This window comes from Formica exsecta, unplaced genomic scaffold (assembly GCF_003651465.1).
Source record: "Formica exsecta isolate Colony F162 unplaced genomic scaffold, ASM365146v1 scaffold258, whole genome shotgun sequence".
In the NCBI taxonomy this organism is placed as follows: domain Eukaryota; kingdom Metazoa; phylum Arthropoda; class Insecta; order Hymenoptera; family Formicidae; genus Formica; species Formica exsecta.
Window position 1 is genome coordinate 471,543 of NW_021849849.1, and position 14,085 is coordinate 485,627.

The following is a 14,085-nucleotide window of genomic DNA, read 5'->3' on the forward strand; positions in this document are numbered from 1 at the left end:
TAATACGCCTTTTTTGCGATGAACGAAAATTATGTCGCTATTGATAAAACGTCGAAAAGAGATTGATCTGTGAGAGTTATGGGGTTAAAATCCTCGCCGTATCGCCTCGCACGGCACACTTTCTGTTCACGCACGGACCACGCGATGACGCGCATCTCCGAATCTCCGTCGAGAACGAGATTCACGCGAGTTCGCCTTTGACCTCTTCACGTAATCGATACCAGGCGAACCGAAGCATACCGCGAAATATCGTCAAGGCGCCATTTCTCCTCTTTGTCGTGGAAGGAGACACCGGAAGGAGATCGACAAGACGAATCGCGGTCGGTGACACCAATGTCGACAGCGTCTCGGCACACATACACATAAACACACACATACATATATGCGTGTACCCAGAAGTCCACCAGAAAAGCTGTCCCTTTAAAACAGTCTCTTTGGTCGATTTAAAGATGAAATCTTTTTTTGATAAAAATGAAGGAGGTCACTGATGGCATCTTTTTAACGTTATACATGTCATCTGATTAAATGTCATCATGCATAAAAGTTCACTTGAATATAGCCAAAGAATATAAATTTATAATGATTTTTCTTTCTTCTTCTGTGAAATTTAGTTTGCAAATTATTCGTGATTTGATTGTACGTGTTTTGACATTTTCGTTGGAGAAACATCGTTCTCGAGACTCTCTGTACGGACAGTTTTGGGACAATTTATACGTACATGACAACGCTATCGCGAACGAATTGGTACGAGCGAGTCGGATGATCGCTTGTGACGGGCGCGGTTCTCTATGCGCGAACGTGCGTGCGTGAATGCATTCATGCGTGTGTACGAGAGCGTGTGTTCCACTGACGTCAAAGCTGACCCTGGGCTACGTATTCAAGTAACGGCCGTCTTGCTCTTCGCTCTAACGTCTTGTAAAATACCTGTCGATCGCTCGCTTTTCGTGGCCGCGAATGCCATCAGCGAGAATCCCTTGCCGAGGCACGAGGAACAATGGTTCCTGTATGAAGGAGCTGTACCAAGCTGGAGAGATGTAGAAGAGATATGCGCGAACCGCGTAAAAGCTACTGAGAAATCTTGAAGGATTCTGATTAATTGCTGGCTTCAATCCAAGCCGAAGATTGAGAGATACGCATGTGATAAAAAACAACAAGAAATAAGACGTAGAAATTTAATTGAGCAAACACTTTAATTTTCGATGGCTCTTGCAGTAAAATACACTAATCGACAATCAAATTGAAGAAAAAGATTGTGTAATAATGAGAAAAATAATTGAAAGATAGAGTTGAGAAAAAAGAAAACTGTGGAATAAAGGAAGAAGAAAAAGAATGTATATTGAAGAAGAAGAAGAAGAAGAAGAAGAGAAGAGATAATCGCAGCAGATACTCATCGCTCTCAAACCTTTACGCAGTTGCGAATGATGGAATTATTAACATTTGAATCATTGAGATACGGAGAGTATGCCAAAACTATCGTTGATGGAAATACGAGGATTTCCAATTTCGAGTAGCTTTTTCTCTCTTCTCGGAACGTCTTGTTTAACTGTGAGAGAGCTTTTTTCGAAATTATGCCGATATAAAAACGATGTATAATATAAACGTACAACAAGTAGAGTTGTGCAAATTAGAAACTTGCACATTGCTTCCTCATCATTTTATCTTACATACAATATATGTGCAATGTCGGAAATAATTAAATAATTTCGGAGACGTAATGGAATATCCTGTACAATTATAAACGCCGGATAAATTTCTGTGTATTATTTGAAATTCCGTTAATGAGGCACAAAGTAGCTTAAAGTATCAGAGACAACGAGAGACGGTTCCGACAAGTTAAATCGTTTTTGCAGCTGTTGAACATGAACCGGTAGAAAGACCCGGTACTGACTGTAGTTTCTCAGATAAAACGCGAGCGTGGAATTTCAATAGCTCCCAATTAGCGATTGCATAGCGCCGTGACATAGTGTAAATGAATGTAGTACATCTCAGCTATATTACAATTAACGACTAAATGGGAGGTGCGTAGGTGCGTTTGAATCGTCCTCCTCTATCGCGCTGAGTCGAATAAGAAAGAAAACGTTTAACTTTCATCAGCGACCGAGCCCCGATACGAGAAAATGTATGAATTTCAGGAATGTAGTTATGAAACTCGTTAAAGTCGAAAGTGAAAAAAGGCGAGTTAACTTTGAAAGTTAATATCCTGTGGGAGGGAGACTAGGTTATTCAAACTGCTAGTAGTTAATAAGTACGAAAGTCGGTAACTTCTCTTTTTCCTCTTTTCATCGGAGAGCCATGTGCTGCGGTTATTAATTGCCGCATTTATTAATTCTATGTAACATCATTTAAATTACATTAAAAGCTCTCTCTCTCTCACTTTTTTTTTTTAGTATCGCGCAGCTCTTACGTAACACTAATGTATAAGAATGGCAAGCGATTCGGGCCATCTCCTATTGTATGCTGATTTCCCTTGACGATAAATTTTTGCGTATTTGCAATAAGAACGTTGAACAGCGCTTAACGCGACACGCGCTCGCGTGGAAATTCGTATATCCGTTTTATCGGAAATAAAGTGCGAGGAACACATAAAACAATGGCAGGGTGACGCAGCGCCTAGCTTTTACGGCGCCGCTGTTAGCAGCCGTAAAAATACTAGCTCGTTTTCGTGCCTCTTGGAACATGAAAGGACTCGTAAAGCAGCCGTCTCGCATCGTTTGGCAGGCAAACATTTGGCGCGAGCTGGAACAGAAGTGGAGCGCGTTGAAAAATTTCAATTATCGTTCAGATCGTAAGTAATTTCGTAAAGCTCCGTACGTTTCTCCCTCCAAAATCGTTGAGATGTTAATTTCTATGGGACTCAAGATTGCGAGTTCTTTTTAAGAATCCCTTAATCAAAATGTAATGAATTTTCGCATAAACGTGAAATTTTTTCGAGAAAACAAGTTATATATTCTAAAGCGATACGTGTGTTAGACAAGTATGTGATTCATAACGTTGCGATTATGTGCGTATTATATGTCATTGAACGTTGCTTCTCGATCGTACCTCTTATACTAAGCGACGCAAATGTAATAAAAAAAGGCTAATGAAAAAACTTGATTTACTATTATCTAGCGCTATGTAAATCATACAAACGACAATACATCTATCATGAAAATTTAAATATAAAATACTTGATATATGATAAATGTTGACGTTTGACGTAAGCATTACGAGTTAATTATGAAAAATAAATGATTAACTCAAGAGGCGAGTATATTCAAGCGCGCTCTTAAAATAAATTAAAATAAATTAAATATACGGGTTAACTGACTGTGCTGTTGACGTGAATTTAAAGATTAAAAATATGAAAACGCGATTTGATTCGAATTTATAGTCTGTATATTTTCAAGAAATAAAGCGGAGAAACAGATTTAATCAAAACCACTGCCAGTATGTTTGCACATCCTTTTACGACAAATTTTATTAAATCTACGAGTGAGATGCAACAAGATTTCATCGTATTTGATAATTCGAGCATTAGTGCTTACGGTGGTATTGAAACGTTAATCGATTTTCGTCACGTCGCGAAAATTTCGTTACTCGATGCAACAATTTCCAAGTAACGTAATTGCGTATACGCCGTGCACGAGAATGAATCGCGAGAGATATTCGCATCCGTATCCGTATATATGTATATAGTATACATGTGTACGTATATATACCATGCGAGGGCAGTTAAAGGGTTAATTCTGAAGGAATATTCCCGCATATACGGGTCGTCAAAAACGGAGGAAGATAAATCATCGCGTATGCACACATGTCATATATCCAGTCCGCTTCTACTGGCTGAACATACACGTTCCGCATTCACTGACGTATGACAAAAGGAGAGACAGGGAAAGGATATAGAGATAGAGACGGAGAGGTTTTATTCACGGTGGAGTAAACTGCTATGTGCAAATGCAGGAATTTATATTTTGGCGAGGCGAACCGGAGAAAGAAGATGTCACCGACAGCTAAGCTCTAGCTGTCAATACGCGCGTTTTGTGGTTTCTTGTCGAATTTAATGGCAAATGCAACTGTTCGATCAATCGGTGTATTTTAATGTCGATATCTATTCGCCATTTATCACATCAATTTAACGAAATTGCTCAGTTGAGAATATCGAAGAAATTTGAGCCAAATTTTTTTATATCTTTTTAAAAATATCTATTTATGGCATTAATTTCTATATAAATTAATATTATAATTTAAACAGTTTTCTTAAACTAAAGATCTTTCCTTTAAAATTCTAGGAATGCTTTTCGTATATCAAGATATTTCTTTGAAAATTTGATGGAGGAGATTCTTTTAAACGTATCGTAAAATGTGTCGATCGTGGCATCGCTATTAAATTTGCTCGAAAACACTTGACGTTACCTTGATAAGAACATCCGAGTGACTCACGTTAGAAATATGTATTGTACATGTCGCCATATGTAGTGACTTTTTAATAAGCTTTGTTCATTTCGTTATTTCGTAGTAAGAGAAACTATTATTTAACTGCCATTCAATCTTTTGTGCGAATAATAAAAGTAATACACACATATTTTCTTGCAGCTTTGAGCTTTTGTTATTGCAATTTATATCACAAATAAATTAATAAATATATGTGAGGTGTGATTAAAAATATGCGGATATGATAAATACCGCGCCAGGAGCAATTCCGATCTCGTAAAAATTTCGCGATTCGCCGTACATCATCCGCGCTTGGGAAAACTGTTTATGTGTTACCAATCTCCCGGGGATATTTCGAATCGCAATCTGCTATCACTCGCCAACAATCGATTTATTTCACCGCTCGTCTCGTTTATCTTGTATTGTTTTCGTCGGTGCGATTGGGCTGGCGACGATGCTTTTACGGGCGCGGATTATTTTTAGATCCGCGCACCGATGTGTGTATTACTGGCGTCCTCTCTACGGCAATTCGATGATTTTTTTAACGGGCTGAATCTAAGCGACACTTTTTAGAAAGAAAATTTTTCTAATCATATTTTTCACTTTTCATTTCACACTTTATTTAAAAAGATTGATAAAGTATGAAATATTGACAAGAAAAAGATTGCGCTTATCAAACAACAATAGTTTTGAAATATTTTTAACGGAAAAACAATGAAAGTACATTCCAATAAATATTCGTGCTTAATTTGCGAATAGGATTTACAAAGTGGTTTATGAAAGTGTTAAAATGATTCTGTTTATACATCGGACTCTCACGACTTCGTTAAATATAGGGATACATGTGTTCACGTAGTAACAGTTCGGGATTTTGAAAGGACAAGGGAAAACGGCAAACACGCGAATCGATAAATTTGCAACAATACAGAGGCGGACAGCGCTTCGTTCGTTTCCGTGCTATAAGCGAGTTGTTTATCAAACGCACGATCCACGTGTATTCAGTTCGAAATTAAAGGCGACGACTCGGATCAACGACCTCAGTTGTGAATGTCTGAAATAATCAAACGAAAATTCTGATCGACTGTACATACACTCGTTTTCGATTAATCCTACTGTTATCACAAAGGGAGGCAAAGTGAGAACTTTTTATATAGGTATATAACAATTCGCTTATTCATATAAAACAAAAATATATATAATTTCCTCTCCATAAAATTAAATATATGAAACGCGAGACGGACGCGATAATAATTGTTCAGTACTGTTGCTTTGCGACAATGATTAAAATAAAATTATATTTTAATTTATTTCTTTTGTTTACCAGGAAAATTTAATTAAAAATTTTATTTCATTTGGCAGGTTTAATACGGTATTGTCAAAATCGCAATCGGTATATTTATTTTATTCATTATTGTGCTTCTCTTTTGCAAGCAGAAAGTTGCATAACGTTGCATTATAATCGATAGATGATAAGAAAATGATAGCGATACACTCACGATATCGTGGCTCGCGTCGTACCTTGTGTGTTAGACGACAAATTGGCCACGTGTATTCTGCAACACGTGCCGGCGACATCTCCGCCTTCCTTTACAATTCGACTTTTATCGCGATATGAAATCGAGAGACTTCCTGTTATACAGTAATGCATTACGCAGGAGGAACGAATGAATTGCGCGACGATATTCTAGGAAAGTAACTGTCGAGTTTGTCACAATATTATATTTCCGTTACAAACGTAAGTCATATTGTACGTCATACCTCCGGTCTCCTTTTGAACTTCATTGCTTTACGCAAAGCCGTTGACAATTATAATAGATGTAAATTCCCTTCGACCAATGTAGAGGTAAAATTTCACCAATACGAACGTCTACATCATAATTTTAAATTTTCTTGGTTGGATTCAGACGCATTGTCATAAGAGTTTCATCAATTTTTTAATTTAATTGATTTAATTTTCAATTATCTAGAATAAATATTATATTTTAACTAACAATAAGAGACAATTTTTGAGAATTTTTCTACATCTACTGTTACTTTGCGAGTATTCCATGGCACCTATTTCAGATTGGCGTTCCATTTTTCGGCGCTGAAGACACGAAAGTTGAACGTTCGTAATGGTCGTTACTTATGCGCTTATGGTATTATAGTCATTTATGAGTAACGACACGAAAGCGGTGTGCCAATCTACCTGACTTCTATTTTCCTACATCACGCAATTTCATCCACTAATCTGCAGTTACACAATCGTGACAGAAAACATCGCGAATCGCCGTCGTCCTGTTATGTTTAAATATGTAATTGTAATTTGAATCGATACAATATCGCGAATGCAACATTATCATTCCGCCTCTGCGCCAGATGTTAATGAGCGACTCATCGTGTTTACGGTCCGATTGATCGCAGTTTCATCGATTATGCAATCGCATGTCACACGAGTTACAAATAGGATATTGTAATTCAAAAGAGGAGATTCTACGGTGCCGAAAACAAATATGAACAATGCAAATAATTTGCAGGTATCTCTATCTATTTAATGACAAGTCGTTGAAAAATTTACATTTTGCTCACCAACGTGAGCTCACCAAATCAAGTTCGCGCGCGTCATATTTGAAATTCTACGTACAGTTTGTTCTCGCTCTATAATACAAGGAGAGAATTGCAAGCAAACCGCACGCTTGTCATTCACTCTCGTTCTTCTTTTTTACGCATTGACGTTCGGCAGCCTTGATACTGCCATATTGTACGTATTGTAAGATAGCGTTATCCATTGTTTCTTATTAATTATAGAAGCTCGTAATTCATTTATCGCGTGCGAAATATCGATCTAAATACACGAAGGGAGAGGATTAAAGTTATGAAAATAATATCCGCAATCGCGCGAGTATCAAGTCACTATTATGAAAGTATGAGAAATTTTAGAACTACTTTTGAGTTGAGTAATGGGCACAAGTTAAGTTTCGTTATCGTTTGCGTCACGCATGAATATGCACGATGCATGCATATTCATGGCAGTCTTTGTAACACAGATGCATAAAAAGAGCGTGAAGCCGTTTACAAAAGATGACCTTGGATCAGAAGACACAGAAAAAAAAAAGTTGTATATTATTCACGCCGTGCGCGCGCCCTTTGTAACGGCGAGTGCTCGCAGCGCTCGGACTTCTTTTTTTTTTTTTTTTAGCGCGACACACACAAGTGCCCATTTTCTCTCCGTAAACAACGAATTTGATCAAAACATGGAAATGCACGGACTTTTAATAAATGCAAATTGAAATTGATCTTTATTCATAAAATATGGCACTTATTTATATTTTACATTCGTTTTAAATTGTAATCTAATTATTTAATTATTATGTACAGCATTCATAAGTATTCCGGTTTGCAGACCGGTTTCGTGTATGTGTATATAGTCGAGCAAATCAAATAACTCATTCTCGATTATTCTTTATAAGTGCATATATAGCCCTCGAGATTTCTGCCGCAGCATGAATTTTTTTTGTTTTCTCTTTTCACATTAGAATAATTGTCCGCATTTATCTCTCATTATATACGATATGGCATCGAAAGATGCATGATGCAGCTTCTTGATGGATCTTCTCCCTCCTACTCTATCTCGTATTCTTTTCTCCATCTTCGCTACTTTTTCCAACCGTCAGATTTTCTGGAGTCAAAATGCACAAAGAATAACACACCTGATTACACAGAGACGCGAAATGAGATTGCTCTCAAAAGAGCCCAAAAGATATTGCGCGAATTCCGGCGCGATCGGCACCGTGTCGCTTTCGGCCGCATTTAGCGAGGGGATGCGGTGTCCTAGATTCGGCCAAGTCTGTTCCAACCAGTCGTTCAACCCTCGGCCTAGATTCGCCCTGTGCTGACGTCACTCACTATTCCACACGCAGGTGCTCTCGCGTCTCTGTACTAGTCGCCCGATATCACGTTTACACACTAGCACACGCGCGCGGCCCGGCATTCACACACAGGTATTCATACATACGCGAACATACATACACACATACACACGCACGCACGACTACGTCATCCCCTGTACAGTCTCAGAACTCGAGACACCGTTGGAGTGACGAGCGAACCAGGGCGCATTGTCCTCATCAGGTCGTATTATGCAACTTCTCCCTCGATTCATCGTCCCTTTCTCTTCCCCGCCTCTCTTGCAACAGTTCCGTTCCTTCGCCAAGTCGGCTTTTTTTTTTGTTACCACGACCAGATTCGTCGGTATTCGCTTTATACACATTCATGCGTTTCGTTATGACAAGTGTGATTACGTCATTTCTAGAGACCGATTGCGCGCCGAAAGCCTGTGTTGACATTAACTCGAAGCTGCTATTAGATTGGTGCAAGAAAGACTCGTATTTTGTATCTCAAATAAAGTTAAAATAATTTTGAATAATAATTTTGCATTAATCAAAATTATTATTTATTATTATTTATAATCACTGACTCTTTAATACATTTTCGTAGTTTATAAAAAAATTCTTCTGTTCTCTATTTAAGAAATTTATAAATTAGACAAAAGAAAAACAGAATTTAATAGAAAAATAATGAACTTTTTGTATCTAATATTTTATTGGTTTTCTTGGATCATAATTTAAACTATAATACGGATAATTAATAATGCTTTTGCTTTCTTTGATGTAATAACTAATGCTAGCTAATTTTAAAACTGCTGTAAGTAAATTCGTATATAGTATTTTACCCTTTAATTATCGTTATTATAGTAATGAATATAGTAATGATTTTCGTGGAATAATGACGGTATTACGTGCGAGCGTTCTTATTATATCTGCTAAACACTAGTAGATAAATTTATGTAAATGGCGATGACGTTCATGTCGAGTTTATACGTTAAACAATGCTAATAATTCATGATTACATGTGTCAGAAAGATGAAAATGATTGATGATTGAAGTGCAAATAATAGATTTCTTTTGAGATTATGTTCTTCCGTAATAAAAAACAAAATACCATTCTAGGTTAGATTACATATTCCTTATAAAATTTTTCTTGCTCTCTCTCTCTTTCTCATAAAAGTAGAATATTACTGATGAAAATTTTTTATAGCTTGTAAAATGACGTTTCAGAATAATATAATACAAGATAATCGTGACTTGATTACAAGATTGCTATTACATTGTTTTTATCCTGCAACTTCATTACATAATAAGCGAGATTATACTAATTGATCGATTACATACGTATTTATATAATTCTAGATGATAAAATTAGTATACGCGTTGTTATATTATAATTCTCGACAATCATCAGGTCGTATTATGCAACTTCTCCCTCGATTCATCGTCCCTTTCTCTTCCCCGCCTCTCTTGCAACAGTTCCGTTCCTTCGCCAAGTCGGCTTTTTTTTTTGTTACCACGACCAGATTCGTCGGTATTCGCTTTATACACATTCATGCGTTTCGTTATGACAAGTGTGATTACGTCATTTCTAGAGACCGATTGCGCGCCGAAAGCCTGTGTTGACATTAACTCGAAGCTGCTATTAGATTGGTGCAAGAAAGACTCGTATTTTGTATCTCAAATAAAGTTAAAATAATTTTGAATAATAATTTTGCATTAATCAAAATTATTATTTATTATTATTTATAATCACTGACTCTTTAATACATTTTCGTAGTTTATAAAAAAATTCTTCTGTTCTCTATTTAAGAAATTTATAAATTAGACAAAAGAAAAACAGAATTTAATAGAAAAATAATGAACTTTTTGTATCTAATATTTTATTGGTTTTCTTGGATCATAATTTAAACTATAATACGGATAATTAATAATGCTTTTGCTTTCTTTGATGTAATAACTAATGCTAGCTAATTTTAAAACTGCTGTAAGTAAATTCGTATATAGTATTTTACCCTTTAATTATCGTTATTATAGTAATGAATATAGTAATGATTTTCGTGGAATAATGCCGGTATTACGTGCGAGCGTTCTTATTATATCTGCTAAACACTAGTAGATAAATTTATGTAAATGGCGATGACGTTCATGTCGAGTTTATACGTTAAACAATGCTAATAATTCATGATTACATGTGTCAGAAAGATGAAAATGATTGATGATTGAAGTGCAAATAATAGATTTCTTTTGAGATTATGTTCTTCCGTAATAAAAAACAAAATACCATTCTAGGTTAGATTACATATTCCTTATAAAATTTTTCTTGCTCTCTCTCTCTTTCTCATAAAAGTAGAATATTACTGATGAAAATTTTTTATAGCTTGTAAAATGACGTTTCAGAATAATATAATACAAGATAATCGTGACTTGATTACAAGATTGCTATTACATTGTTTTTATCCTGCAACTTCATTACATAATAAGCGAGATTATACTAATTGATCGATTACATACGTATTTATATAATTCTAGATGATAAAATTAGTATACGCGTTGTTATATTATAATTCTCGACAATGAAGTGATTTCTGCGATTTATGAAGATTTTACGAATATATTTATGTGTGTATCGGAATTTTGTATAAAGGTTTTTGATAATAGAGTAACGAGTAAACTCAAAATGGCTCACGACACTGTTAATCCGATAACATTATTATCTTACAATCATGTATATATTTACATGAAAATTTCTTTCGCAAATCTCAAATTTTATTTATTTGTCTGTTTCAGCTCACAGGTTTTCTTCAACAACCTGTTCCGTACAGCAGCATGTCGGAAGTTCGAAAGTACGTTGTCGCCAGATGGGATCCCGCATATAAGAACTGTCTCAGCATCGTTTTGCCGGATGGCTCGCTTCTTCTACAAGCCAGCAACGCTTATACGAGGGACCAGTGGTATCACTCGATATTATGGAAAGTATGTTAAAAAAGTAGCACCATCAACTTACTCGAATTATTTTCAATGACATAATTGTATAAAGCGTTACATTTTTTTTTTATATAATTAAATATAAATTATATTTATTTAAATAAGTAGTTATGTTAAACGCACACTAAAATTAAGTTGATTTTAATTTTAACATTTTATCTTGTCATATTTCATTGCCATGAAAATTTGTCATTGCTTGCTTGGAGAAAATAATTTTGATTTCTCATTTTGTTTAACTCGTAACATTTTAAGCGAACAATAGAGCACCGTGTTTATTCGATTTTCTTTTTTTTTCGGAGACGGTCGATATTATTCACACGAATGCACAAACGTTGATATCAAATATTTTTTTCAATATCGGCTCTCTCCGATGTTGATCGGCGGTAAACGCGAACAAACACGGTTGTTATTAACGTCCGACAATCTAAGGCTGAAAGAGGAGGAAGTAATAACGTCGCGTGAGGCGAACGTTCTCGATTGTCCTCGGCTGCGTCAAATTTCCCGGATACGTCAATATTTTATGGCAGCTGCGGCGAACAGTATCATCCGACCGGGAATAATCAGCGGCCTCTCGTGTCGGAGCTTTTACGACGGGTAAATCGCAACGGTTCAGGTTGATGATAACGATCGATTGAATTTTATTGTTTACGGTGTCGTATCTCCTTAGGAACATCGTTCATATATTGAAAGTTGGATGTCGTCGATTGTATTCGAAGAGAGAGTTTTGTTTCATTCCAGCTTTCATAGACACGAGAGATGTATTACAATATTTCATATCTAAGATTGAATTAATCCTTAATACACGATTCCTCTCTCTTTCTCTCTCTTTAATTAATTATTTATTGTTGACATGAAAATCGTTGTAACATGACAGGTTTGAAAGAATTAAGATTTCTACTTGCCTTACCGCGCGCGCGTGTTCATTACATTTAAATATCATTTCGTTATTATAATAATAATTATCACGCATCTCTCTTCTCTCTAATCTCTAGAGACCTTCTTGCTTCCAAATCCTTATTAATGAGCTCGTTATTAAAAAAGCTGAACTCATGTTAAGTAAAATTGAAAACCGATTTCTTTGTCTGTTCATAGAAAAGCATTTTCAAATACCAACATCTGGTGTCCATGAGCACCCGGGAAGAGGTGATACTGCGCGAATTGCGGATCATGGTAGACTTTGCTCTGTGGACGCCGCTCCAGGACGAGAGGGTGGCGGGCGCTCCGCTGGAGGCAGTCGCCAAATTGTTGGAGGAGCCTAGCACGGATCCGGATACAAACGCGAAGATCGAGGGGATCGTTCGCGACCGCAGAAGCTGGGCGGAGGCCGTGCTCTCCGTAGTGGCACCGCTTCTGGAAAAGGCGGCCCCACCGGCGGCCCTTGCGAGAGCGCTCGCCAGACTGGCTCAGCAACATCCGCGTTCGCAACTAGTCCCGATGCTCGGCTCGGCGATCACGAGATGCCTAAAGCACACCGTTGACTTTGGCAAGTCGCCGGACATGAGGAAGTTGCTGCAGGTAGGCGACCGAAAAGTCGACGATACTACTACTGTGTATTATCGTCTGGCGTTAGTTAATTTATAGTTTGATTGTAGCATCGAATTTAGGTCGAGAATTTATATCAAACTTTTGCTATTCTAATAATTTTAATTGTACGGGCGATTGTTAAATTATGATAAACGATATGCGGTCGTTCATGTTGCTTCACGTATGTATAGGTCTTCGTCGCCGCTTTGTACGAGAACAACGACGGCGAACAAGCGATCAGGGATTACATCTCGTCGGTTCACGGGCCGGGTAGCGATTGCCCGCATCCGAGGGTACTTCCCAATCTCGTGTCCATCTGTGTCGCGGCTATATTCCACAGGTAAGTTTCGTCCATCGTTACAAACGAGAATCACGATTCGAGATTTTCAACGTCATCGATTTTGCTTGCAGGTTTGAAGTGTCGAGTCGCGTATCGTCCAACGAGGATAAACTGCCGCCGTTGCCGCCGTTGCAGTGCTACTTGCTCGTATTGAACATCGCGTAAGTATTGCATAAACAAACTTGTTTGCACGTTTAGTCATTTAAATTTCCAGCTCTAAATTCATCTATCAAGAAATGGCGTTTTCTTTTTCAGATCTGAGTACGCCGATTGGCGTCCGGGTCTCGGGGCGCTCTTGCAGCCCGTCCCGTTCCCGGAGGAGGCTCTGGCCGTGAGGGAAGTGCAGGAATCCGTGCTGATGTGCGTGATGCAACGACTGGCAAAAGACCCGAGATGCACGGTGCATCGCGTTCTGCTGCCCGTCCGAGAACCGCGTCCAGGCTGGATCCATATCGCCGCGCCGTCCAGCCCAGCCTGTCCAGATCGCGGAGAACTGTTCGGCGAGATGGTGAGAGATTCTTCCCAATATATATTTTTCTTTTTCTCCGAAAATAACGTTACATTTCGCGCGCGCACGTGGACAGTTTTTTTGATCTTAAATATTTAATATGACCGTGAAAAAGCTCACGGAATATGCTCCCAGAAAGACACGTGAACGATATTTATGTATCTTCCTCTTTTTACGATCTCGTATAAAACGTTCGTCTCGCATTTTATACATTTGGGTCACACTTGGTGAGATATATAAATATCTCTAACGGCAAATAGGGAGACGCGGACGGATATGTGCAATTATCGCGCTTATCAGCACCGAATTTATCCGCACGTGAAATGATTGTAATGCATTCAGTGTATCGTAATCTCGCGAGCCAGGCGTTTCGAATTCCCGGCCACCGCGCGATAACACCAACAATAAGATTTGTTGTTCAGAAACGATTCATCTCTCGAGGG

General features: G+C 37.7%; 1 protein-coding gene across 1 annotated transcript in view; it reads left to right on the forward strand.

Moving 5' to 3' along the window:
- Positions 1–14,085, forward strand: part of LOC115236562 (C-Maf-inducing protein-like) — a 30,632-nt gene that overhangs the window by 12,127 nt on the left and 4,420 nt on the right. Inside the window, exons 2-6 of the mRNA XM_029809088.1 lie at positions 11,073–11,258; positions 12,363–12,785; positions 12,986–13,134; positions 13,206–13,295; positions 13,390–13,642. Coding sequence (XP_029664948.1) covers positions 11,073–11,258; positions 12,363–12,785; positions 12,986–13,134; positions 13,206–13,295; positions 13,390–13,642 — 1,101 coding nt within the window. The remainder of the gene's footprint in view (positions 1–11,072; positions 11,259–12,362; positions 12,786–12,985; positions 13,135–13,205; positions 13,296–13,389; positions 13,643–14,085) is intronic.